Below are 26,483 nucleotides of genomic sequence, written 5' to 3' on the forward strand. Positions count from 1 at the left end.
ATGGTTATCCACTTTGTTGGCAAGAACAGGAAGGCAGATTACTACCTAAATGGAATCAATTTAGGTAAAGGGGTAGTACAGAGAGATCTGGGTGTTCTTGTACACCAGTCAATGAAGGTAAGCATGCAGGTACAGCAGGTAGTGAAGAAGGCTAATAGCATGCTGGCCTTCATAACAAGAGGGATTGAGTATAGAAGCAAAGAGGTTCTTCTGCAGCTGTACAGGGCCCTGGTGAGACTACACCTGGAGTACTGTGTGCAGTTCTGGTCTCCAAATTTGAGGAAAGACATTCTGGCTATTCAGGAAGTGCAGCGTAGGTTCACGAGGTCAATTCCTGGAATGGCGGGATTACCTTACACTGAAAGACTGGAGCGACTGGGCTTGTATACCCTTGCGTTTAGAAGACTGAGAGGAGATCTGATTGAGACATATAAGATTATTAAAGGATTGGAGGCAGGAAACATGTTTCCGCTGATGGGTGAGTGCCGAACCAGAGGACACAGCTTGAAAAGATGGGGTAGACCATTTAGGACAGAGATGAGGAGAAACTTCTTCACCCAGAGAGTGGTGGCTGTGTGGAATGCTCTTCCCCAGAGGGCAGTGGAGGACCAGTCTCTAGATTTATTTAAGAAAGAGTTGGATAGAGCTCTCAAGGATAGTGGAACCAAGGGTTATGGAGATAAGCAGGAAAAGGATACTGATTAAGGACGATCAGCCATGATCATATTGAATGGTGGCGCAGGCTCAAAGGGCAGAATCGCCTATTCCTGCACCTATTGTCTATTGTCTATTGTATCAAATGCTTTCCCAAAGTCCAAATATTTGACATCCACAGCACTACCATAATCCATTGCCTGTGTCATCTCATCAAAGAACCAATCAAATTTGTCAGACATGGCCTACCCTTGACAAAGCCATGCTGACTGACTAGTATTAACTTATTTTTCTCCAACTGTATATTTATTTTAGTCCACATTCTGGTCTCCATCTGTTTTCCCAGCTGACATTAAGCTGACAGGTCTGTAGTTTTCTGAGTTATCCTTTGCCCCTTTCTTAAACAACAGTGTCACATTTACAATTCTCCAGGCCCCTAGGACTAATCCAGTGTTCAGGAAGGTCTGGGAGATTTCTGACAATGACTCTGCAATTTGCTCCCTTACCTTTCTCCGCCATCTGGGATGCGTCCCATCTTGGCCTGCTGAATTCTCTACCTGGTGTACTCCCCGCCTTTTTAGTACCTCTTCCTGATCTATCACTATACTCCTCAGTTGTTCAACACCCACATTTCAACTAGGCTATTGTCACCATTTTCTAATTTGGAGAACACTGAAGCAAAGTATTCATTTTGTATCTCTGCTATAGCTTTTGCTTCAGCGAGCACTTTTCCCTGCTTGTTCCTATAGGACTCCACTCTAACCTGCACTGATCTTTTATTATTAATATAGTTGAAGAACATTTTACTATTTGCATTAGTGCAGTCTACCGTCTTTTCCTCATGCTTTCTCTCAGCCTTCCTTATTCCATCCTTAGCCTCTGTCCTGCATTTGAGATGATTTCTATTGCTATTATTATTCTGGTATGCATTATGTACCTTCTTTTTGTTCCTTCTTTTCTCATCAATATCCTTAGTTATCCAGGGCTCTATAGCTTTGGATACCCCTTATTTATTTCTTGTAGTTATATATCTAGTTTGCATGTTATATACCTAATTCGCAATCTATTCATCTCTTTTTTGAAATTTTACCAGTTTTCATCCACTGTTTTATCCATTACAATGTATTCCCAATCAACCTGGTCCAATTCAACTTTTAGATCCCTAAAATCACCCCTATTCCAGTCTGGGATTGCAATCATTGACTGATTTTTTTTCCAGCTGAACATTGAAACTTATTATATTACGATTGCTATTTCCCAAATATTCCCCCATTCTGATGTTCTCCACTTGGCCTGCCTCATTTTCTAGAATGAGATCCAGCACTCCCTCCAGAGTAGGACTGGAAATGCAGCAAGTTCTCCTGCTCACATTGCAGGAATTTCTCCCCCACCATACCTCACACTCTACCTTTTTCCCAGTCTATCTTAGGGTAATTGAAATCAACAATCACAATTGTACTTGTCTTGAAATTTCCATAATCTTCCTACAAATATTCTCTTCTACTACCTCCCCACTATTTGGAGGTGTATACTAAATATCGGAGAACGTCACTACTCCTTTCCTGTTTCTTACCACCAACCATAAAAACTCTAATTCAGGAACTGTATCTCACTTGAGGCCAGTGACAATATCTTTGACCAGGATTGCTATACCTCATCCTTTTGTTTTATTCCCATCTGTTTCCACTAAATGCCTTAAAACCTGGAATGTTGCATATCCTGTCCTGTCCCAGAAAAGAGGGAAACACTACAGACTTCACAAGTTTTTGATAACAGGTCCCTCGTGATCTCCATTTCAATCGTGGTGAGTGAGCCAACTTCTCCCAGAATCCTCCTCAGTTACTTCTCACCACCCCCTCTGTCTTTTCTCACCTCCATCTTCTTTGGTGGATCAGCTTTCCCCCCTTTTTCCTGCCATACTGTTACAGTTAGGGTGATGCACCCTCTTGCTGCCTTCCTCCTTTGTTGTGTGACCACCTGTCTTGTTTTAAACTTAAAATACACCACTGAATCATTAATGTTTGAGAAATTATTCTCCCTGTCATTCCCAATCACTGATTAAGTTTGCTTCCTGGACTCAGCTTTGTCTGCTTTGTTCATGTCAAGTTATCCCTTGACTGCAAGTGGTCAGTGGTTCAAGTGCTATTAATTCTTTCATATATGTAGCTTTTTCTTTGTTGATCCCTTGCCTGGCTATACCTTTAGGGGCAGCACGGTGGTTCAGTGGTTAGCACTGCTGCCTCACAGCATCAGGGACCCAGGTTCGATTCCAGCCTCTGGCGACTGTCTGTGTGGAGTTTGCACATTCTCCCCTTGTCTGCGTGGGTTTCCTCCGGGTGCTCCGGTTTCCTCTCACTGTCCAAAGATGTGCAGGTTAGGTGAATTGGCCATGCTAAATTGCCCAAGGTGTTAGGTGCATTAGTCAGAGGGAAATGGGTCTGGGTGGATGAACTCTTCATAAGAATCGATGTGGACTTTACGAGCCAAAGGGCCTGTTTCCCCACTACAGGAAATCTAATCTAATTCAGTTCTGAAGGAGCTGCAGGAACACAACAACTTATGCATTGATGTGCACAAACTTTTGAAAGTGGCAGGAAAGATTAAGAAAACAGTTTGCAAAGCATACAAGATTCTGAAATTTCAAAATAAGGCATAGGTCTGAAATTTCAAAATAAGGCATAGGCCTGAAAATTTGCTCCTGCATTAGTTGTGAGCAGAGTTGGGAAACTTGCCAGCTGAGTTCTCCCAATTCGGCACAAAGATGGTCTAATTTCCATTGAGGGATGGGGCAGATGTTAATAGGAGACTTCACTATCATCCCCAGAAAGGCAGTCACAGGGACAGTGGGATGTGAAGGTAGGCTATGTGAAATGTCAGGCAGCATCCGAGGAGCAGGAGAATTGATGTTTCAGACATAAGCCCTTCATTCGGAATGACCAGCACCACACTCTAGTCTCTGATCTCCAACACCTCCAGTCCTCACTTTCTCCCGACTATGTGAAAGGTCTGCCTTGATGGGCAGGCATGTTCCCCATCCACCATTATTTTCCCTTATATCCTCCATGCCAACACAACCATTATCCACCATGGGTAGATCTCAGAACCCAATTTGAGAAGGAATAAAATAAATTTGGAACAGACTATGGATGACTTTCTGATAGTCAAAATTCTCTGAATATTAAATAAATCTCTACATTTAAATTACTTCAATAACCCAAACCCTTTTAACGGAAGTATTTGTATTCATAGCCCACATCAGAGGTTTTATAACCACTTGGAGCTGCCAATTAAATTGTGAATTTATAGACACTGGTTGTCATAATGATAGGTTGTACAATCAATAAATGCAGGATTATGTCAACAGATAGAACAGAAAGAAGTGCTCACTATTTCAAATGGTAGAATCTTTTTCTGAAAGGACAGGACATTTAAATGCCTCTACAGCCTGAGAGCTCCTTAGAAATAATGATTGCTTATGAGTGTTTCCCACATTTGTACATAATGATGTCTACTTTTAATAATTGCAAAAAATAGCACACTTCTCTCAAAAGGCACCTTATCTTTCCCAAAGGTAGTCTGTGGATGCCTCCAAAAGGCTACCCCACCTCCTTAAAAAATTCCAGTAAGTTTGGAGTTTCTTTCAAACGTGTAAAGTTCATGAGTCATGTTTGGAGAAGCCATCAATGAAAATTGGGTTGGTTTGAAGGTTGATGCACTTTGACAAGTGCAGTTGACTCCCTGAATCATATCCCTGCCTCCATCCCACCCCACTCCCACCTCCCCCCACCCCAACGACCACATTGACTATTCAGTTCAGGGATGGCAATTCTGGATTTATCGTTCTGATGCCGTTTTGTCTAAGTTAAAGAATCTCCATGGACTTGTGAAAAATTCAAATCATACAGTCCAAAATAAGGCAGTTGTGGTGTATCTTTATAAACCATTCACTTGGCCTCAACTGAATTATTGTGCCTAATGCTGAGCACTACACTTTAGGAAAACCAGTAACAAAGCAAATAGGGTGCAGACATGATTTAAAAGCATGACTTCAGGGATGAGAAATTTCAATTATATGAATAACATTACGAGGCTGAAGTTTCTCTTTGGAGAGGGGAAGGAGAGAAGGAGAGAGAGATTTGTAATATTGTGAGGGATCCAAACAGAGTGGAAAAGATGAGGCAGTTCCTGTTAGTGGAGGTGAACCATTTAAAGTGACTGGCAAAGAAATAATGGTGACGTAAAGAAAACCTGTTTTGCACTGTATATGGCGAACACTCTGGAATGTTCCGTCTCACTATGCAATGGAGGTAGATTCAGTCTCAGCTTTCAACAGGGAATTGGATAATTATCTTCCTTCGCAAGGTTATGAGTAAGGGCAGGGTTGTGGGAAAAAGTGAATTGTGTTCCTGGAAATCCGGCTTGGACATGATGGGCTGAACGGCCTATTGTAACCATTCTGTGGTCAGACTGCTTTAGAGAGGTCCCTGACTCGTCACAGCTGAAAATTGAGCAGTGGATCTGCCTCCAAGAGTGGGAAGCCCCAATCAGGTTTCACAGTGATCAAGTTGCTAATTACTTGAATTTGTGCTCCCCCAGCCATCCCACACCTCCATGTGGAAAGGTGTCCTATCTTCCAAAGGTGTTGGCCAATCAGATGAGAACCAAAGAACTTTACAGTGTGGAAACAGGCCCTTCAGCCTAACAAGTCCGCACTGAACCCCCAAAAGTAACCCATCCCCCTAACCTATTATCCTATATTTACACCTGACCAATACACCTAACCTACACATCCTTGGACACTGTGGGCAATGTAGCATGGCTAATCCACCTAATCTGCACATTTTGGACTGTGGGAGGAAACCGGAGCACCCAGAGGAAATCCATCCAGAGCCGGGGAGAATGTACAAACTCCACACAGTTGCCCAAGGCTGGAATTGAAGTAAGGTCTGTGGCGCTGTGAGGCAGCAGTGCCACCCAAGATGGCATGGTACCAGCTTTTATGTGCCAGGAGTGCCATCAGGAGTGATGGCCAGTGCTGGGAATGCACTCATAACCCTTCAACTCCTGAGTTGCTGGAGACATACTGGACACTGAGATAAGTCAGGGTGGCTTTACTCCATATCGCAATGATGAGAGTGTGGTGCTGGAAAAGCACAGCATGTCAGGCAACATCCAAGGCGCAGGAGAATTGACAATTCGGGCATAAGCACTTCATCAGGAATGAGGCTTGTGAGCTGGGGGCTGAGAGATAAATGGGAGGGGTTGAGGGGGGAAGGTAGCTGAGAATGTGATAAGTAGATGAAGATGGGGGAGAAGGTGATAGGTCGGAGAGGAGGGTGGAACGGATAGATAGGAAAGATGATTGACAAGTCAAGAGAGTGGAGCCAAATTGGAAGTTTGAGACTGGGATAACGTGGGGGCAGGAGAAATGAGGAAAGTGGCGAAATCCACATTGATCCCCCATGGTTGCAGGGTCTCAAGGTGGAATCTGAGGTGTTCTTCCTCCAGGCGTCGGGAAGTAAAGGTTTGGTGATGGAGGAGGCCCTGGACCTGCATGTCCTTGAAAGAGTGGAAGGGGGAGTTGAAGTGTTCAGCCACGAGCAGTGGGTTTGGTTGGTGCGGGTTTCCCAGAGATGTTCTCTGAAATGACCCGCAAATTGACATCCTGTCTCTCTGATGTAAAGGAGACCACATCAGGTGCAATGGATACAGTAGATGACATTGGTGGAGGTACAGGTAAATTTCTGATGGATGTGAAAGGATCCTTTGGGCCTTGGATGGAGGTGAGTGGGAGGTGTGGGCACAGGTTTTGTACTTCATGCGGTGACAGTGGATGGTACCGGGTGTGAGGTGTGAGGTGTGGGCTGGAGGGGGGTGTAGATCTGATGAGGGAGTCGCGGAAGGAATGGTCTCTCTGGAATGCTGTTGGGGGGGAGGAAAATATGTCTCTGGTGTTGTGGTCCATTAGTAGGTGGCGGAAGTGGTGGAGGATGATGCGATGTATATGGAGGTTGGTGGGGTGGAAAGGGAGGACCAGGGGGTTCTGACCTTGTTGTGTTGGGAAGGGTCGTGTTTGAGGGTGGAGGAATGTGAAGTGGAGGAGATGCGCTGGAGGACATTGTCGGCCACGTGTATGGGGGAATTAGTGTCTGTCTTGATATCAGGTGAATATATAATGTCCAGAAGGTGGACACACTGAGCCTCTGTATTTACTTTTCACATCAACCATGTTGCCTGTGAAGTGAACAAACTTCCATTGGCTATCTAGGAAAATGCCAGCCAGCTTGCTGTTGTAAAATTATTGCACCAAAAATGCTTTAGTTAGTGGTGTTATGGTAGTAGCACAGAGTCTCTGCTTGCTGTTTTCAGTGTATCCTACCCAAGTTCTGGTGTTATTTTTCATTAATAAGAACAGGCAGTCTAAGCAGACACCAAAGATCAGAACTCATGGAGACAACAGAATATGGAGTAGCATCCTTCAATCCCTGAGACATCGGTTGGCATTGCAGCCCACAGCCTTTTATCTACCCCTCATGGAACGGAGGTGACATCTAATGCCAATTAACAATCTCTTTGGATCCAATACTGCCTTTTGTATTTCTGATTGGATTTTCCTAAAATCAAGAGTTGGAGCTTCTAATGCTCTCAATACACGCTTTATGCAGAATCCTTAGGAAAGCCTTTGAACACTCCTAGAATGTTGCCAGATTTTAATGGTAAGGGTTGGCTGATATTTGGAGCATCATTTGTTGGATAGTGAAAATGGCTTGGAAACTCTTCAGGTTCAAGTTCCACTCCAACTTCATATTTTCCCCATCATCAACGTATTGAAACTGAAAATGAATTAGCTATATCACACCATTTTGATAATTGGCTATACTTTTGGGGATGAGGACTGGGCAATGTTGGGGAGCACAATGGGTGAGGTCAACATTAGGTGTGAGATGTTCCCAATGCTTTGCCTCTATAAAACACATATTACCAAAGGCAAATAGCCATTCTTCATGTCTTGTCCTGTCCCTTTTCCTTTCTTAATAATATTTCTGAAGATTAAGACAAATGAAAAATGTCCAACAGTCATGCCATTGGGCAGAATTTAATGCCCTCCCTCTAGCAAGTTTGGTGACTGGGGTATTTAATCTGGTGAAAGAGGGGCAGATGAGGATGCTGATGTAAGATTTGGATCTAAAGCTGGTCCCCTTAATAATTAGTCTGACCTAAAGTTGCTGAAGTTCTGTATTTTAAGCGGTAACCATTTTATTGCCAAATACTATCTACACAAGGTACTTGAGAGTTGGCTGTCACCATTCATAGCTTGGCAATAAGTTCTTGCCATGTGATCTCTGACATCATCACAATGGCTGTTGTCACTTATATTCTAAATCTTTCAAACTTTCTTATTCTACATTGTTCTTCTGACTCCTTCCCAATTACAGCTGGAGCAGCAATACTATTGGATGGTCTTGTCACCCTGCTGCCCCATTGGAATGATGAGTTGCAGGCAATGCAGGGCTTTCAACTGTTTCACATGGAAACAAAAGCCCCTTTGCTTCTATGAAATGATATATGTTATATCTGTCTGTTTAGTCTCCAGCAGTAACTTTCATCCCACTGTTCTGTAAGGATTTACAAGTAGGCAGTTTAATATATCTTAATTATCGTTGAGTTCCTACCAGCTGCTGGTTTAAATATAGTGTTTCCAGTTGGCATGCATGTCCTCTAGAGACTCATGAGTTGGGTGCCATCTCAACACAATTTTAATTCAAAATAAAGTCTTACTCAATACCCAATTGACTAGTAAAATGTGGCAGGACTAGGAATTGTTGCCATTGAAACCGTGCTCAAAGGCTGGCTTATTTGTAGGCAATTGTATCATAAGTATGTGTGTGCTATTTCAATTGCCAGGAGAATTTACAGCTTCTAGATTGCTTGCTTCTAACATTTATTGCCTTGATAATGCTCAGTAAGGTCTATCTGCTTATCATGGGTGCTGTTGTTGCTAGGTTCATTTGGATGGACGATCAGTTGGAAGAAGAGGAATAGCGCCAACTAGCCTCAGCAACCAGCATGTTCAGAAGTTGGGCCAAAGACAGCAGGTGAGGGGCGCTGCTCATTGGAGGCCATACCCACCACAGAGGGTACATAGGGCAACAGTTATTTTCTTGGACTTATCCGAAGTGCAGTCCATCAGATGCTGAACATCCTCCGGCTGCTCTTAACTTCTATGTCAACGGTTCCTCCCAGTGTCTCCAGAGGACGGCGCCCACCATCGCCCAGGCTGCAGTGCACAACTGTATTAAGAAGGTTTGCCCGGTCTAACAGTGCATCACTCTCCCCATTGGCACCAACAGATAACAGGAGATGGCTTTGGTGATTTGCAGCATTGGCTGGATTCTCTTTCATACAAGCTGTTAGTGACTATATGTGATAACATCGGAATACCAGCCAGCAGGATTTGAGAAAATAAATAACTACTACTCTCACTCATACCCACCTAGTCTTGAATGATAGAAACAGGACCTTATTAAAGCCTTGGTTCAAACATGGACAAGAGAATTGAATTCCAGAGGTGAGATGAGAGTGATATACCTTGACATCAAGGCCACATTCAACCGAGTGTGTCATCAAGAAATCATAGCAAAACTGGAATCAATGGATACCGGGGGCAAACTCTCTGCTGGTTGGAGTCATACCTGGCACATAGGAAGATGCTTGTTGGAGGTCAATCATCTCAGCTCCAAGACATCTTCTGCAGGAGTTCCTCAGGGTAGAATCCTAGGTCCAATCATCTCCAGCTGCTTCATCAATGACCTTTTCTCCATCATAAGGTCAGAAATGGGGATGCTTGCTAATGATTGTACAATGTTCAGCACCATTCACAACCCTCAGATACCGAAGCAACCCATGTCCAAATGCAACAAGATATGGACAATATCCAAGCTTGGGCTGACAAATAGCAAGCTAACATTCATGTCACACAAATGCCTAGCTATGACCATCACCAATAAGAGACAATCTAACCACCACCCCTTGACATTCAGTTGTGTCACTATCACTGAATTCCCATATTTCCAACATACTAAGGGCTACCATTGACCTGAAATACAACTGGACTTGCTCCATAACAGTGCAGGTCAGAGGCTAGGAATACTCGGGAGAGTATCTCACCTCCTGACTCCCAGAGCCTGTCCACCATCTACAAGGCCCAAGTCAGGAATGTGATGGAATACTCCCCACTTGTCTGGATAGGTGCAGCTCCAATAACACTCAAGAAGCTTGACACCATCCAGAACAAAGCAGCCGCTTGATTGGCACCATAGCCACAAGCATCCACTCTCTCCACCTCTGGAGCAGTGTTTATTATCTACAAGATGCACTGCAGAAATTTAACAAAGATCCTCAGACAGCACCTTCCAAACCCATGACTACTTCCATGTGGAAGGACAAAGGCAGCAGGTGGGAACACTACCACCTGCAAGTTCCCCTCCAAGCCACTCAACATCCTGACTTGGAAATATATTGCCATTCGTTCACTGTTGCTGGGTCAATATTCTAGAATTCCACCCCCCACCTCCACCGCCACCCCCACCCCCTCCAAATTTGCGTAGTACATCAGGGTGAGCTTACGTGAGGAGCTGCCAAACCAGAGATGTAGGAGCCTGAAGCCTGTCTACAATGTGTCCCACAGACAGCCTCCCACAACATCATGCTGTGCTGCATGCTGTACAATATTTGCCATACAGAGAGACCTGTTTCCAAGGAGGCTCAGCAGCATTTGCAGCAATCCTCATTAGGTGAGGTGCAAAAGGACACAGCAGATGAATATGGGTCACCTATCACCAGCAATGGAGTAATAAGCCATTTGAGCAAATATAAGCTGACAAATGAAAGTCAGCATGGATTTATGATGGATAGGTCATGTCTGAATAATCTCAATGAATGTTCTTGAGGAGGTCACTAACATGATCGATGGATGTCAGGATGGACTCCCTGAAGAATTTGATGTAGTTCTGTATCATTAAAAAAAAGTGTGCAGAACTGGAGGTGACCCTGTTACATGGATTAGTAGGTTAGAAGACAATCAGTGGGGTCTAAAGGAAATGTATCTGACCAGCAGGGTGTGACAAGTGGTATTTCCCAAAAATCTGAACTGTTTTTTCTCACCATGTATATTAGTAGTTTGACTGAAGGAATGCAGGACTATAATTCCTGGTTTGTAGCCATCTTACAGCATTATCAATGCAAAATTTGTCATAAACTTCAACCTGCTTTAAGATGTTCAAAAATAGGCCATATGTAGTTAAATCATATGGCCATCAGTAGCTAAATAACAAATCTGGATTTTCCAGTTGTGATCAAGTGCACAATCTGTCAAACAAATTGAAAGGAGGCTTGTAAATTAAAATTGTATGGCCTCATACTGATAACATAATGTGGGCTTCTTACTTGGTCTACCCCCCAGTCACCACATTCATTCCCTGCCTCTCACTGTCTCTGACACATATGCAGCCAACCAGGAACTTGCAAAGAAGTTTTGACAACCTTTTGCTATGTCTTCAACAGAACATCAGCAGAAGTACCAGAGAGATGTTGCGATTGGCAGATTATGCCATTCCTTGGCATGTCTGATGTAGTTGGAGATTTTGAGAAGCCCCACACAGAAACCTTACCCTTTCTATTGTTAAAACAAACAACATAAGCTTTATCTGAATAAAGATTCTGGAAAGTCAATTCTACTTCTCCAAACCATTTGAAACCATCTGAGCAGAACGTGCTAGAAGTTTGAGAATTCTAGCTATTTTGACTGACTACATCCTCTCTCGCTGGTCTTCATAGTGCAGGTTTTCAGCTAATATGGATCCAGCTCTGAAGAAAATATGAAATGAAAATGTAATACGTACATCAAAACACACAGAAGTTGAATTCATCCACTTTGTTGTGTTACTGTCCAATCTATTTGCTGTTAATATTAACACAGCATTTCATTGCCTTTTCAGTCATTCCAGACCTTTTACATCCACTTAATTTATCTGAAAAGCCATTCAATTACTGATTAATTTATTTAGATCAATTTCAGTTTATACTTATCTTTTGCTCCATAGCACTGGAGCTAACTTTAACTTAAAAGTTGAGTCTGGTATTAAATTTTTTCTGCCCCAATCTGACATTTGTGTATGTTTTGCATAAATCAACTACACTTACATTCATAACAAAAGACTGCAAAGGAAACCTTTCTTTTCATTATGCAGATCATGCCCAACCTCATCTAGCAAACAACTCCTGTGTCTGCACCTATTCCCTCCCTGATACTCATCAAAATCGTTATCCACATCATTGTCACTTTCAAGTTGGAAGCTGACAAAATTCCCAGTGGTGAATCAATGTTTCACAATGCTGTCTTGACATAAACCCCATTGATTTATTCCTTCACTCACCTAATACAGGTGCCAGCACCTTTCATTCCCGTTAATGGCTGTGAAACCTTGCTCTGAATGAATTATGCCCCATATTTCCCACAATACAGAATTGTTTAATTGGCTGAATACTTTGAGCTGTATTAAGGTTGTGAAAGATTCTTGTATAATTTTAGTTTAGGGCAGTACTTAACTTTGATCTACAACCTTCTTCAACCCTAAGTTCCCATTTAACACTTCATTCTGGTTATTTTAACATACTGTAAGTCATGCCAATGAAATCAAAGTCAGGAGAAAGGTAAAATATCTCTTCTGTTCTATGCTGATCTACTCTGCTACCTGAAGCTTATAATACAATCCTTGTCCACTTCCACCATTGATGGCACACTTTTTAACCATCATGGCCTACAGTTTGACATTCTGATTGACAATTCTCCAGCTTCAAACATCTGGACCCAACTTCTAAAAGCAAATTAGCCCCCTTGGCTGTACCTTTAGTGCCCTTTCCAATATTGAACCTTCTCCAGGATGAAGTGCTGTGAAATATTAATTGCTACAACATTACTGATATTGTACCATTGAGAGTTGTCATCTGAACAATGGCATGGTGACAGTTTGTAGACAATCTGTTATGCAAGGAGGAAATACTTATATGTCTTTTCTATTTCATTGTAGGATGACTACCTCCATTGGGTACTTTGTTTTAACCCTGGGAACTCCCAACATGCACGGTGACCCTTACCTCAACTGTTTTATTTCTGCAATCAGTGAAATTGTCGCATACACAGCTGCATGGTGGATGGTGAACCATGCACCGAGACGACTAGCAACTGCTTCCATGTTGGTCCTTGGTGGTGTGATTCTGCTCTTCATTCAATTTATTCCTCCATGTAAGAGCTTTACAGCATTCTGCCACTTCATTTTTTTAAAAAGGCTGATGGTTCTCTGCTTCACTCTTTTTCCTGAGGATGTTTTTACTTGCTTTTTTAAAAAGTCAGATTTTTTAAATTTGAGAAAATAAAAGTTGAAATAAGAGCTCTCTTCATGGTACAATCCTAAGTGCACTGCTCATTGGGTTCCTGACATTTTAGTTCAGAAAAATCTAGAGGTCAGTCCCCAGTCTGCTATGGGCATGTTGACAAGTATCAAAATATAAACTGCTTGATCTTTAACATTTCTCTATTACAGCATTTGTGGGAGTCCCTGATTTATGAATGTCCATATCCCTTTAAACCTTTCCTATCCATATACCTGTCCTAATGTCTTTTAAATGTTTGAATTGTATTCGCCCTACCATTTTATCTGGCAGTTCGGTCCATATATACCCTCTGTGTGAAAAAGTTGACCCTCTGGTCCCTTTTAAATCTTTCCTGTCTCACCTTAAACCTATGTCCACTAATATTAAATCCCCATCCTAAGGAAAAGTCCTTTGCTGTTCACCTCATCAATGCCCCTCATGATTTTATAAACCTCCACAAGGTCACCCCTCAGCCTCCTATGCTTCAGGGAAACCAGTCTCAGCCTACCCAGCCTCTCCTTATAACCGAAACCCTGTGGTAACATCCTTGTAAATCTATCCTTTGATATATTTTAACAGGTAAAAAGAATGGAGAATTTCCTTTCCATTTTGATAGATGGACTATCCCGGACAATTCCCAGACTCATGACACAAGGGGCATAGTGAAAGAAGCCAAGTACCTGGCCCTCCAGGGTTAACTTGGCAGGTTCTGGCCTCCTATAATCAGGCCAGGATCTGGTGCCAGTGCTGTCCCAGTTTCAACATTTGAGTGACAGACATTCCTGACCACAAACCCCAGTTCCTTATGGTAAGGCGCAGGGGGGAGATGGACAGGGTGCTACGAGGCTGCAGTAATCATCCAGATGCTCAGGTTAATGCTCTGGGAGCATGGGTTCAAATCCCACCACAGCAGCAGTGAAATTTTGAATCCAGCTAAAAAAAATCTGGAATTAAAAACTAGTTTGAGGTATGATGATGATGAAGCTATCATCTGATTTTCATTAAAAACCCAGCTGGAAGGAAATCTGCCATCCTTATGTAGTCCGGCTTACATGTAATTCCAGACACACAGAAATGTACTGGACTCCTTTTTGAAATAATCATTTAGAGTAATGTTGGTTCAAGGGCATTAAGGGACGATGTCTGTGGTGCCCACTTTCCCTGAAATAATGAAGAGAGTAAAAAGCTGGAATGTCTGAAAAATCTTTGAAATTTGTGGTCTGTGCCGGGTCTATTTGTGGATCCTTAGGGGCCTAAAAGGATGCCAGGAGCAAGATGCACTCGTCAAAGTTTAATACTGTCTGCCCATTGGAAATCAGAAAAGTTCAAATCAATGGGACAATATAGCTGTCATCTAATTACTCTCTGTTTGATTTTAATGTACCCTTCTCAGCAGGTGGGATGGTGACTCACTAGAAATTGCAGGATTGTCTTCAACTATCCAGCTCTGGGGCCTGATTGCTATTTTAAACAGAGGTCAAAGCAGGGGAGTCTTGGTGACATTCCTGCCCAATCATTCAAGCAGAAAGAGGAGGCAGATCAGAAAAAGTCCAGAGTAGCACATCTTTTAACTTTAATTTTGTTTTGCTTTCTTTAAGAGGACCAGACCGAACAGGACAACATCTCTACGCTGCAGCTGGAACGGTTAGGTCTTCCCTGCCCTAGGTGCCAGCTTCTCCTTATCTTGAGTCCACTACTACGGCACCTTCCAATTTACCTGAGTACTGGAGACTGATCCTTTGGTTCTCAGAGATGATCTCTTACTTAAGATGTTGTGCTACCCACCCACCAATGGATTGCCATCTTCTGCTGACTTTGGACGAGAGACAGACCAGAACCACACAGATGAGACCCTGAGTTAAACCCAGCCAGGCTTCATAGGGTTGAAGCCAGAACAGTCAAATATACACCTCATATTCTCAGCTTGAGTTATTATCAGAGTTTTAAACTCATTATTCCAGGAGAAGGGGGTGGTGAAGGGTTGTAGGTTTATTTTTCCTGTCTACATGGTTGTCACTTGCTTAGTTTCGAACACTTTTTTTTAATCTATCTATTAAAGTGGAAACAAAGCTTTGGTTTTACACCCATGGCATCTTCACAAATGCCAATTAGCACTGTGTGCATATGAATAGATGATAGACAAGTAAGGAAGAGATATGTTTTTGTTCCCTGTGTAATGAGTCACAATTGGATTGACAGTAATGTATTAAATTAACAGTAAAATAGGTCCCATATCTCTGAAAAAGACACATCCTGCAACAGGAATTCTGCAATGCCTTTCTGCACCTGTTCAATGTTGCTCTCGTTGGTTTTTACAGCTCTTCATATTCTGACAACGGTCTTGGTGATGATTGGAAAGGCAGGTATCACCATATCCTTCGCCATTGTCTATGTTTTCTCTGCTGAGTTATATCCAACTGTGGTGAGGAACATGGGGATTGGAATATGTTCCATGGGATCCCGAGTTGGCAGCATAATCTCCCCATATTTTGTTTATCTTGGTAAGTGAAGGGTTGAAAAATTATTGACTGCATTTCTTAAAGAGCTAAAAATGTGGACAGTTTGAAAATTTGACAAAATGTTGAGCACATCAGGAAGGTACTAGCAAGTACTTGGAGTACTTGGAGTATACTTGGAGTATTTTGCTGGGAACACCCTGGGAACTGCTCCTGATTAACTACAATACCTTTATGTTGGGGCAGAAATAATGGTCACCAAACAGTTCTGAGGAAATTCTCAGCCACCTATTCACTTTTATTTCATATAAACCTATTGGACATACAAAAATTTCATTGAAATTGATATGTGTATGATCTGTCACATCACGTGTATTATAATTGTCATGCCACACTGCAGGTCATTCTTCAACATTTTACATCAAACCACATTTCTTGCTTTGGACTGACATTAATATTGTACTTAAAATCAACCGCTAAGCACCATTTATAAAATAAGAGATACAAAGATAAAATTGTAAGGTAAGATGCTAGGTAAACAAAAATAAGGATAATAATAATATGTATAAAGGAATTGATCATGCAGATGTGTTCAGTGGAAGCTACCAAGAAAGGAAAAGACATGAAAGGAAAGCCATCAAATCGCAGCAAATAATTTTTAAAAATCCTTTTGCCCTTCGCTTAGATTTCTCCAAAGAGTTGAACACTTGTTGCCAGGAAGTGGCTGTGGCAGTGCCTATGGGCAGCTTGAGTTTTAACACATGCAAGTTCCCACACCCAGTAGATTTAGCTGAACAGTGACAAGGTAAAGGAGACACTTCCTGACATGTAAGCTCTTGATACATTTATAAAACACATTGGTTGGCATTTAACACTCCACTGCTGGCCGGGCGTAGAGGGGCAGGGTGGTGAGCTCACCTGAAATGGCCCTGGAAGTCACTGCGAAAACGTTACGGTCATCAGGCAAATAGTTTCCAACCCTTTGGAGCAACATGTCCTGCCACTTAGCTGCTGGTTGAGCTGAGTTCCCACAGCTCTTCAGTTCTGCCCTGCACCTGGAGAGGACTGAGACAGAAAGTGCTGGAATCCAAAGATGACCGGCAGGAGGCTGGAAGAACACAGCAAGACAGGCAGCATCAGGAGGTGGAGAAGTTGATGTTTCAGGTGTAATCCTTCTTCAGTGAGTCCTGAAGAAGGGTTACATCCGAAACGTCGACTTCTACAGCTCCCGATGCTGCCTGGCTTGCTGTGTTCTTCCAGCCTCCAGCCTGTCTACCAGAAGTGGATGGGACAGAGGTAGATCCCAGACAAGAAACAGCAGTGGAGGCCCAGAGTAAATCTGATAGGTAGGCCCACTGGGGGTGGGGCATGTTGGATGGTGGGCAAAAATATTGGAGAGATGGGAACAATGAACTTGCAAATAATGTTTAATGATGCATAAATATGAAAAGAAACATGATATAAGTCCTTTCTTTCATTTTCTGATTATTCCTGTGTTCCAATCCAAAGGCCTCAGCAGTGCAAGAGGCAATGAGCAGGCTACTGGTACCCTTGCTTTGATTGAGATACTGTTGGATGGCATTTAGGTTTTGAAGGCCCTTGTGTTAGGGCGGACCATGACCATGGGTCCCAGAGAATGAGGGAGGGTGTGGAGGAGACCAGGTGAGGAAATACTTTCAGCAGAGTTCCAGTTCCATTTCCTCTTTCTGGATCTGTCCTCTCAAGGTGTACCAAGTCTTACAAATTGCAAGATGGCAGTGCAATAGACTTGCCCATTCTATCTGCTTTTCTTCCTTTTCTTAATCCTTCTTTTCTCATTTTTTCTTGCCTTTTTTTAGTTTTAGTATTTTTAATTTTTTTACTAATTTACCTTCTGGAGATAGGTAGTGGTGGTAGTTGATTCTCTACACTGAGGACTTACCTTGATTATTATTCATGTCTATTCTATCTTCTGATCCCATTTTATGTGATTTGCCCAAAGTTCCAATATACAGATATTTGCCAGAACTAAGTCTCTTCATGATCACCCTGAGTTGGTTTTTAATGTTCCCAAGTCATGTTCTAGAGGCATGATGGCTCAGTGGTTAGCATTGCTGCCTCACAGCACCAGGGATCCAGGCTCGCTTCCAACCTCGGGTGACAGTGTGTGTGGAGTTTGCGCATTTTCCCTGTGTCTATGTGGGTTTCCTCACATAGTCCAAAGATGTGCAGGTAAGGTGAATTGGTGGAGCTAAATTATCCATAATGTCTAGGGATATGCAGGCTAGATGGATTAGCCATAGGATATGTAAGGATTGGGTGAGATGCTCTTTGGAGGGTTGATGTGGTCTTGATGGGCCAAATGACTTGTTTCCACACGGTAGGGAATTTATGATTCTAAGTCATAACCTGACCTGAATGGTACCCTCTTTGAGAACAAAATTTGCATTATTAACATATTTATGAAACTCATTTGCTACTTTGCAACTGAAATTGCACTTTTGGCAATTTGTAAATCTCTTTCCTGTGTCTTTCAGGAACGTATGACAGATTGTTGCCTTTCCTGCTTATGGGCAGTTTCATTTTATTGGCAGGAAGTTTTTGTTTACTCCTACCTGAGACACGTGACCAACCTCTTCCTGAAAATGTGCAGCAGGTACAGCCAGTCACATGGTAAGGCAATTGTCAGAAATGGGTGTCTGTTGTAATGTGACCTGTAGGTTTGCTTAACAGTCTCAAATATTAATAATAGGCAGTGGAACACAGTACCAAGGTATTTATTTTATTTTTTGAACATAGAATAAACAGGAACTTTTAAAACATACATTAAAAACAAGAGGATAACTACAGAGAAGATTGGAGCACTGAAGCATAAAGGAGGGAACTTGTGTTTCGAGGTAGAGGATGTGGGTGGGTTCCTAAGTAGGTAGTTTGCATCAGTATTCACTCAGGAGAAGGACAGGGAGGATATTGAAATTAGTGTGGAGCATGCTAATAAGCTAGGGATTTTGAGATCAAGAAAGAAGTGGTATTGGATCTCTTGAAGAGCATTAAGGTGGATAAGTCCCCAGACCCTGATGGTATCTACCCCAGTTTATTGAGAGAGGCAAGAAAGGAGATTGCTGAAATCTTGACCAAAATCTTTGTATCCTTGTTAGCTACTGGAGAGGTCCCAGAGGACTATCAGGGAGTTAATGTTGTTCCTCTATTCAGGAAGGGAAATAGGGATAATCTAGGAAACTGTAGACTGGTGAGTCTCATATCAGTCGTTGGGAAGCTACAGGAAAGAATTCTTAGAGGTAGGATTTATGTGCATTTGGAAAAGAATGGTTTAACTATGGATATTGAACATGACTTTTTGCAGTGCAGGTCATGGCTCACTAACTTGATTGAATTTTTTGAGGAGGTGACGAAGGTGATCGATGATGGTACAGTCGTGGATGTTGTCTACATTGATTTTAGTAAGGTTTTGACAAGATCCCTCATGGTCAGCTCATCCAAAAGGTTAAGATGCATGGGATCCATGGTGACTTGGCCATGTGGATTCAGAATTAGCTTGCTCATAGAAGGCAGAGGATAGTGGGGAAAGGCTGTTTTTCAGGCTGAAAGTCCATGACTAGTGGTGTTCCACAAGGATCTACTGTTTTTGATATATATACATGATTTGGATGAAAATGCAGATGGGTGGATTAGTAAGTATGCAGTCGATACAAATATTGGTGGAGTTGTGGATAGCATAGGTGGTTGTCAAAGAATACTGCGGGATATATATATGGGCAGAGAAATGGCAAATGGACTTTGAGAGATCAAATATTATGAAAAAGTATACAGTTAATGACAAGACCCTGAACAGCACTGATGTACAGAGGGATCTTGGGATTCTTGTCCATGGTGTCCATTCAAGTAGATAGGGTGATAAAGAAGGGACATGGCATGCTTGCCTTTATTGGTCGTGGAATTGAGTCTAAGAGTCAGGAAGTTATGTTGCAGTTTTATAAAGCTTTAGTTAGTCCACACTTGTACTGTGTTCAATTCTGATCGCCATATTATAGTAAGGATATGTAAGCTTTGGAAGAGGGTACAGAAGAGGTTTACCAGGATGCTGCCCAGTTAAGAGTTTAAACTATAAGAAGACACTAGCAAAACTTGAGTTGTTTCCCTGGAGTGGCGAAAGCTGACGGGAGACTTGATAGAAGTCTATAAAATGATGAGATGCATAGATAGGGTTGGCGGTCAGAATCTTTTCCCAGAGTTGAAATGTCTAAAACTAGGGGCATGCATTTAAGGTGAGAGGGGGTAAGATGTCAGGGGCAAGTTTTCTACACAGAGAGTAATAGGAGAGTTGAACCCGCTGCCAAGGGTGATACTGGAGGCAAATATGATAGTGTCGTTTAACAGACTTTTAGATAAGCATATGACTATACAAAGAATGGAGAGATATGGACCAAGGGTTGGCAGAATGGATTTGTTTAATTTGGTATCATTTTCTGCACAACATCGTGGGTCAAAGGTTCCTTGCTGTACAGTTCTTTGTTCTATGTTCAAAACAAGCCCAACTATGGCAACTTGTACTTAGACGTTAATTGATGCTGCTGATATTAATCTAGGTTATAGATTGTCTTATTGAACATAGTTGGGGTTCCCACAAGCATGCTGATGAATACTTACTTGATGAATTCCGCATACCCTGAGCACAGTTTAGTAGCAAGCTGAACATGCTTGTCTTCGTGTGAAAAGCAAGCCAAATGCTTATTACATTTATTTCAGTGTGAATGTAGGAATGAATTAATGTGTTTTAGTTGTGAAATTTCTTTGATAACCTCCTTTCTTCCTTAAGCTCCTGCTGTCCTGTTGGTTTCCATAATTCTGCAGCTAATTCTACAAAGACACCCACACCTCAGGAAGTGCAAGTTCAGAACAACAGTATTTACTTCTTGCCCGACAGCCAACTGGACCAAACTATGGAATGAGACTAGCTAGTACTCATCTTGTGCAAGTAGGTACACATTCTTCTCAGCCTTATTTTTTATGATTGCCAAGATGGACAACTACATTGCAAAAAAAAAGAATATCTTTGGTACGCTTTTATTGTTCTTTTTCAAATGTTATCGGAACCCTTAATGTTGGAAATCTCCATACTCTCCTTCTGGAACTCTCCTTGTAAATCTATTTCCTTTTGAGAGATAACCCATTATCTACAATTGCTTGGAGTCAGAAGGCCTGATGTTCAAAGTGCCACTGAGTAGGGACTCGAGCTGGATGGAATTAAAAATCACCTAATGGACAGTTTTGAGCTTCCAAAGGGCTGGTGGGAGCAAGGTAACACCATTGGTGCCCAAGTAACAACACCTTCAATTCCTTAAGGAATTTGCTAAAGACCAGTCTGTCAAGTTTACAATTTTTATATTTCTTTTTGGTGAGCCCAAATAGACTTGAACATGTTCATGCATAGCTTTCAAGTTTGCTGCAAAACCTAAATAATCTTTCCTTTTGGGATCAAATGTGAAGTACCAACCAGTACTGACATAAATGCTACCTTTAACTTTGTCCCCTATGCCTGGCCTTTGCTACATTGAAGGACCTTTGGAGGAGCTGCCTGCTTTAATCTCCTCCTGCTGCTTACTTTTGCTGGTGTTGTCAGGGGCTGCTCCCACCTTCCAGAGATACTCAGCACCAGGAGCTGACTGATTGATTAATTGTTGTCACATGTACTGAGATACAGTGAAAAGTGTTGTTTGCGTGCTATACAGGCAAACTTTACCGTACAAAGTGCTTCCCGGTAGCAGAACAGAGTGCAGAATACAGTCGCATAGAAGGTGCAGAGAGAGAGAGAGAGAGAGATCAGAATTAATATTTTTGAGAAATCCATTCAAAAGTCTGAAAGAAAGGGTGAAGAAGCTGTTCTTGAATCTGTCCATATGTATATTCAAACATTTATGTGTTCTGCTTGATGGAAGGGGATGAACGAGAGTATAACTGGGATGGGAGAGATCTTTAATTATGTTGATTCTGAACAAAATAGCCAATTAGGATACTTTTATCTTCAGCTTACAGCAACTTGAGGGGTGGTGTTGGGACTTGGAATTCATCCAGGCATCAGGTTCCTAACCTTATTTTAAAATCTGGTACATTGAGCTCTTATGACAAGGAGAAAGATTGACTATAAGTTTTACAGAGACCCAACACGGAGTCACTGGGGTGAAGAGTCCCTTTCCTTGTCTTCATCGTAGAACCATAAAATTCCTACAATGTGGAAAAGGCCATTTGGCCCAACAAACCCACACCAACCCTCCAAAGAGTAACCCACTCAGATCCATTCCCCTACTACTCTAGGGTAAATGTAGAGTAACAAAATATATAGAGTAGACTCGAGAGGCCAAATGATCTGCTTCTCCTCCTATATCATACGTTCGTAGCTTTGTGTTTATTAAGTTGAGTTGCGAGCAAGGAAAGCAAAGTTTCAGCTGTGTGTCCTCATGAGGGACTTGCAGACTCTGCTTGAAACGCAGGATGATTCCTCTCATGTTCCCTTTATGTTGCTGTTTCTATGTCCTTGATGACATTTCAACCATTTCTGTTCATCCCCTATATGTAAACATTAACATCCTAAATTTACCCCATAACCTATGTTTTGCAAATTGCCAGTTCCTTGTTGGCCATGCACTGCTCACATGTTTAGGCCAAAGGCATTATCACTTGTGAAAACTTCCTGATCCTGGAGTTCCTTGACCCATCATGCTCTCTGAAATCTTATCCTTCTATTTTCAATTGCCCATTTTCACCATATTGTTCCCTTACCGACACAGTCCAATAAACCCCAATGTCTTGAGCTTCCCATTTTTCCAGGTCCCCGCAGATTAACCCCTGATAAGCTCCCTAACCATTTTAGCCCAAATCATCAGTACTGACCATGGACCATTCACTGAGCAGTGTTGGAGAACAGCTCAACTTCAAACTGCTATCTCTAAAGCATTCCGACTAATATATCTGCAATCCTTGGACTGGTTGTACTTGACCTGCAAGCCTGACTGACCCAATTCTTGGAGTGCAAGGAAACAGCTCCCTGGTCTCCAGTAAGACCAAGCCCCAGAGTGACCATGGTCACTATCAGGGCTGGATTCAGATGAGCTTTTTGACTGAGTGTGGTGACATACCATGATTGGCGGTAGTCATGCTTGACTCCAATAAGGAGTGGTTCTCTTTCACTTTCAAACATGGCCATTTGTTTGAAATACATGTTGTGGCATTGACGTGGTACAAGGCCCATGTGATAGCATGTCCACCCGTCTTGACTATTCAATGCTCTAAACCTGGTCAAGTTGCCTGCCTCTCTGTTTGCATGGAAAAGCGCTAAGAAAGTAAACTAAGAGCAGTAAGGTCAGACAGCATCCAAGGAGCAGGAGAATCGACGTTTCGGGTATGAGCCTTTTTCCAGCAACACATTTTCAGCTCTGATCTCCAGCATCTGCAGTCCTCACTTTCTCCTAAGAGCAGTAAGGTGCAACCTGTGTTGATTCATGTGATATGTGTGCCCTGTCCACATGACATTGAAAAAGTAAGCAAGGCATAAGAGTCCCTGAGCTCCAAGTGAAGTCATGAAGGGGTGAGTGAGTTAGTCCAAAATCAACCACAATGTTGTGGTGGTGATTTGGTGGTGGCAATTTGCATAGACAAAGGGAGGAAGAGGAAAGTGACGTGAGGAATGTTGGGACGTTGTGATGAAAACGGAGTTATCTAAAGGTCCAGAAAAGCAAGTGGTGAGCTATTACTGCTGCCGAGTACCCACTCTGATCTTCATGTCCGAATTGGTGGGGTTCACTTTCTTGGGAAAGGAGGTTTAAATTGGGTGCCATGTAAAAATGAAATGATTCAGCTAATATTGAGAATCAAATGCAGGGAAATAAGATAGTTGCCTGTCATTAGTAAGGTCCAGACCTCCCTTTTTAAAACCTGAGGGGGAAAGTGGAAAATGTTTTTCTTCTTTTGAGAATCTAATTTTTCCACCTGCATTGTGTTTCCCTAAATCTTTCCCCATTGTCTTATTTCTCTAAGCAGAATACCTTCTGCAGTCCCCCTGGAAAATTAGTCTTCCATAAATGGTATTTGTTATGGAAAATGTACAATTTGCTTCCTAACAGAGACATAAAAACATGTTGATGGCCAATGATATCTAACAAGTGCTATCAATATTTATGCGATGCTTGTTAGATCATGCTGTTGATGAGCGATCTGGAAACACGCATCAATTATTTCGAATAGGTGACGTATCTTGTCTGACATCTCACTGTTAGCGATTGACTGCATTTATGTACTTCACACAGAGTTAAAAGAATACCATTCTGCTAGTGTGCAGTTGCTGAAACTGTTTTGAAGATGCTATCTTTCTTCAAGAGGCTATTTTAAATGAAAGAATGTAGTTCCAAGAAAAAAAACTAAGTCATAAAAACAAAAGATTTTATATTTATTGATCTTCCAGACCATTACATGTTTTTAAGCACTTAACATTCAATTAAATATTTTTGTAACACTGCTATAATGTAGGAAACATGGGCAATTTGCACATATAAAATAATCACTCAAATTTCCATGTGTTACTGATCAAATAAGCTGCTGTTTTGTGACATTGATTGAGAGATAAATAATGGCCAAGACATTAGGGGTAATCATATGCATTTCTTCAAAGTTATACAATGGGGTGTTCAACATCTGCCCGAGCAAACTGAGGGAGCCCTGTTTTAACATCTTGTCCACAGTACACTACAGGAGTACCGGCCTTGCCTTTTGTGCTCAGGCCCTTGTAGTGAGACTTGAACCGAGGACTTTCTTATTTCAGTTGCAAACACACTGCCAATTAAACCACAGCTGACATATAAACTATAGACAAAAATACTCGATGTTCTCTCCACTAGAAACATCATTTTGAAATGGATGGAAAATGCTGAACAGAATTCAATAATTCATGTGGTGAGGAGAAGAACTTTAAATTTTGTTTGCATAATCACTGAAAGGTTGGGAACTGTTGTCGGCATAATAGACTAATACCTATTATGCGGAAATGAATAAAAATACCATGTTTTTTGTGTATTGAACAACATCTCAAATGCAAATAGCTTTCATGAATTGCAGTGTACTGATCAAATCCTGAAGATGAAATAACACACTCCAAACATTTTTTTTCACACAGCAGATCCATCTCGTTCACTCTCTTGTGACAAGTCTTTGGCAACATCTGGGCCATCTGTAACAGCTGCATCTCTCATCTCAAGCAATATCTGCACAACCATTATTGAAAATGCACATGTCTGCCCTTTGCACTTTCTCACTCTCTGTACCAGTTGGGGAAGATTAATTTGTTCACTACAGAAATTGCAAGCTGTAATTGCACAAACATAAGAGCAGCTGTCCAGATATTAGTTGGCCAGCCTTTAAAGTGACACATTTAAATGGATGGACAGGAAACGTAGCAAAAAAAATGGAATATTCCCACAAAAATTTAGATCAAACATTAGAGATTTTCCAGATACAGCAGTACCTATTACTATGGCGGGAGCAGCACAGGTGTGGAAATGTCCTTGTGTTATTTTCAGCGGATTTATTAACCTATTAATGCATTTATTAAAGGACGTGGAGAAACATAGGTTGAGATCTTCCAACCTCCAAATAATCAGACATACCCTGGAAAATGCATACCCTTTCAGCAGTCCCAATGCCAAGGATGTTTTAGTTTCCAAACAGCCAATTGTCAGGCATCCGGGTCTTCCTAAAAAGCTTAAGTTAGAGTTGGAGATTTTGCTGGGTTCTTAATCGCTTAACTTAGAAAGCCAAGAAAAATCAGATAAATTAAAACCTGTCTCTCATTCCTGGTTTGCTACAAAACTGACTCTACCCTTGACCATGCTTCATGATTGGAGCCTGCAATAACTTATCCCCTATACCCCTATTCTATGCATCTGCCACATACATGTGACCACTTTACTCAACCCCTCCCCAAGCATCCTTTGCAGCTGATCATCCTCAATAATCTCTCACCAGCCTGCACCCTCTCATCTGCCTGAACCTACGCCCCCTCACCCACCTGGCACCTAACTCCCCCTCACCCAACTGGAATCTGGTAAACTAAAGCCTCACCCACCTGGCACCGTATCCTCTTCACCCACTCATCTGCCACCTACCTCTTTACCCACCTGGCACCCTACCCTCTTCACCCACTCATCTGCCACCTACCCCTTCTTCCACCTGGCACCTTACAGCTTTACCCACCTATCCATCACTCTAGTAGCTTGTACAATTGGTGCCCGACCGCATTCTACTTCCTCTCCAATTCACTTTTTCCATTCTCTCAATCACTGTCAAAGAGGCTTTGGGACTTTTAAACTGCATTTACTTATGGGAATATGGCAGTTATTGCTGTAAAGCAGAGGTCTGGTCTGTGTGGCTTGCCAGACCTTGTCACTTCTGATTAGATTTGATTCCCTACAGTATGGAAACAGGGCCTTGGGCCCAACAGGTCCACACCGACCCTCTGAAGAGTAACCCATCCAGACCAGTTCCCCTACTCTATATTTACCCCTGCCCAAGGCACCTAACACTGTGGGCAATTTAGCATGGCCAATTCATCTAACCTGCACATCTTTGGATTGTGGAAGGAAACCGGAGCATCTGGAGGAAACCCACGCAGACACAGGGAGGAGGTACAAACTGCACACAGACAGTCACCCAAGGCTAGAATCGCACCCAGGTCCCTGGCGCTGTGAGGCACCGTGCCGCCCACTGATGGATCCTGCATCGGATGTACTCTTGAAAAAAGAATCCTGGAAAGGGTAAGTGGGCAACCTTTATCTGATCTGCATTGGAAGTACAGCTTCCAACCCAGATTAGAAAATGTGGGGCATGACATTGACTGACAGAAGAATTCTGACCTCACCATTCTGGACCAAGAGAAAGAATACTGTCGGAACTGAG

The 26,483-nt window shown here is 42.2% G+C and overlaps 1 protein-coding gene across 3 annotated transcripts in view; it reads left to right on the forward strand.

Annotated features, from left to right (window-relative positions):
* LOC140495797 (organic cation/carnitine transporter 2-like) overlaps nt 1-26,483 on the forward strand; it is a 138,831-nt gene that overhangs the window by 100,761 nt on the left and 11,587 nt on the right. The window contains exons 7-11 of one of the 3 annotated variants that reach the window (XM_072594929.1): nt 12,744-12,958; nt 15,405-15,587; nt 18,059-18,194; nt 20,359-20,517; nt 26,168-26,282. In XM_072594929.1, the coding sequence (XP_072451030.1) occupies nt 12,744-12,958; nt 15,405-15,587; nt 18,059-18,194; nt 20,359-20,491 (667 nt within the window). In that variant the 3' untranslated portion in view covers nt 20,492-20,517; nt 26,168-26,282. Of the gene's footprint in view, nt 1-12,743; nt 12,959-15,404; nt 15,588-18,058; nt 18,195-20,358; nt 20,518-24,705; nt 25,012-26,167; nt 26,283-26,483 lie in introns of those variants that run through there. The other 2 variants (XM_072594938.1, XM_072594919.1) reach the window with 2 other exon arrangements.

The sequence above is a fragment of the Chiloscyllium punctatum genome, chromosome 2 (genome assembly GCF_047496795.1).
Source record: "Chiloscyllium punctatum isolate Juve2018m chromosome 2, sChiPun1.3, whole genome shotgun sequence".
NCBI lineage: Eukaryota > Metazoa > Chordata > Chondrichthyes > Orectolobiformes > Hemiscylliidae > Chiloscyllium > Chiloscyllium punctatum.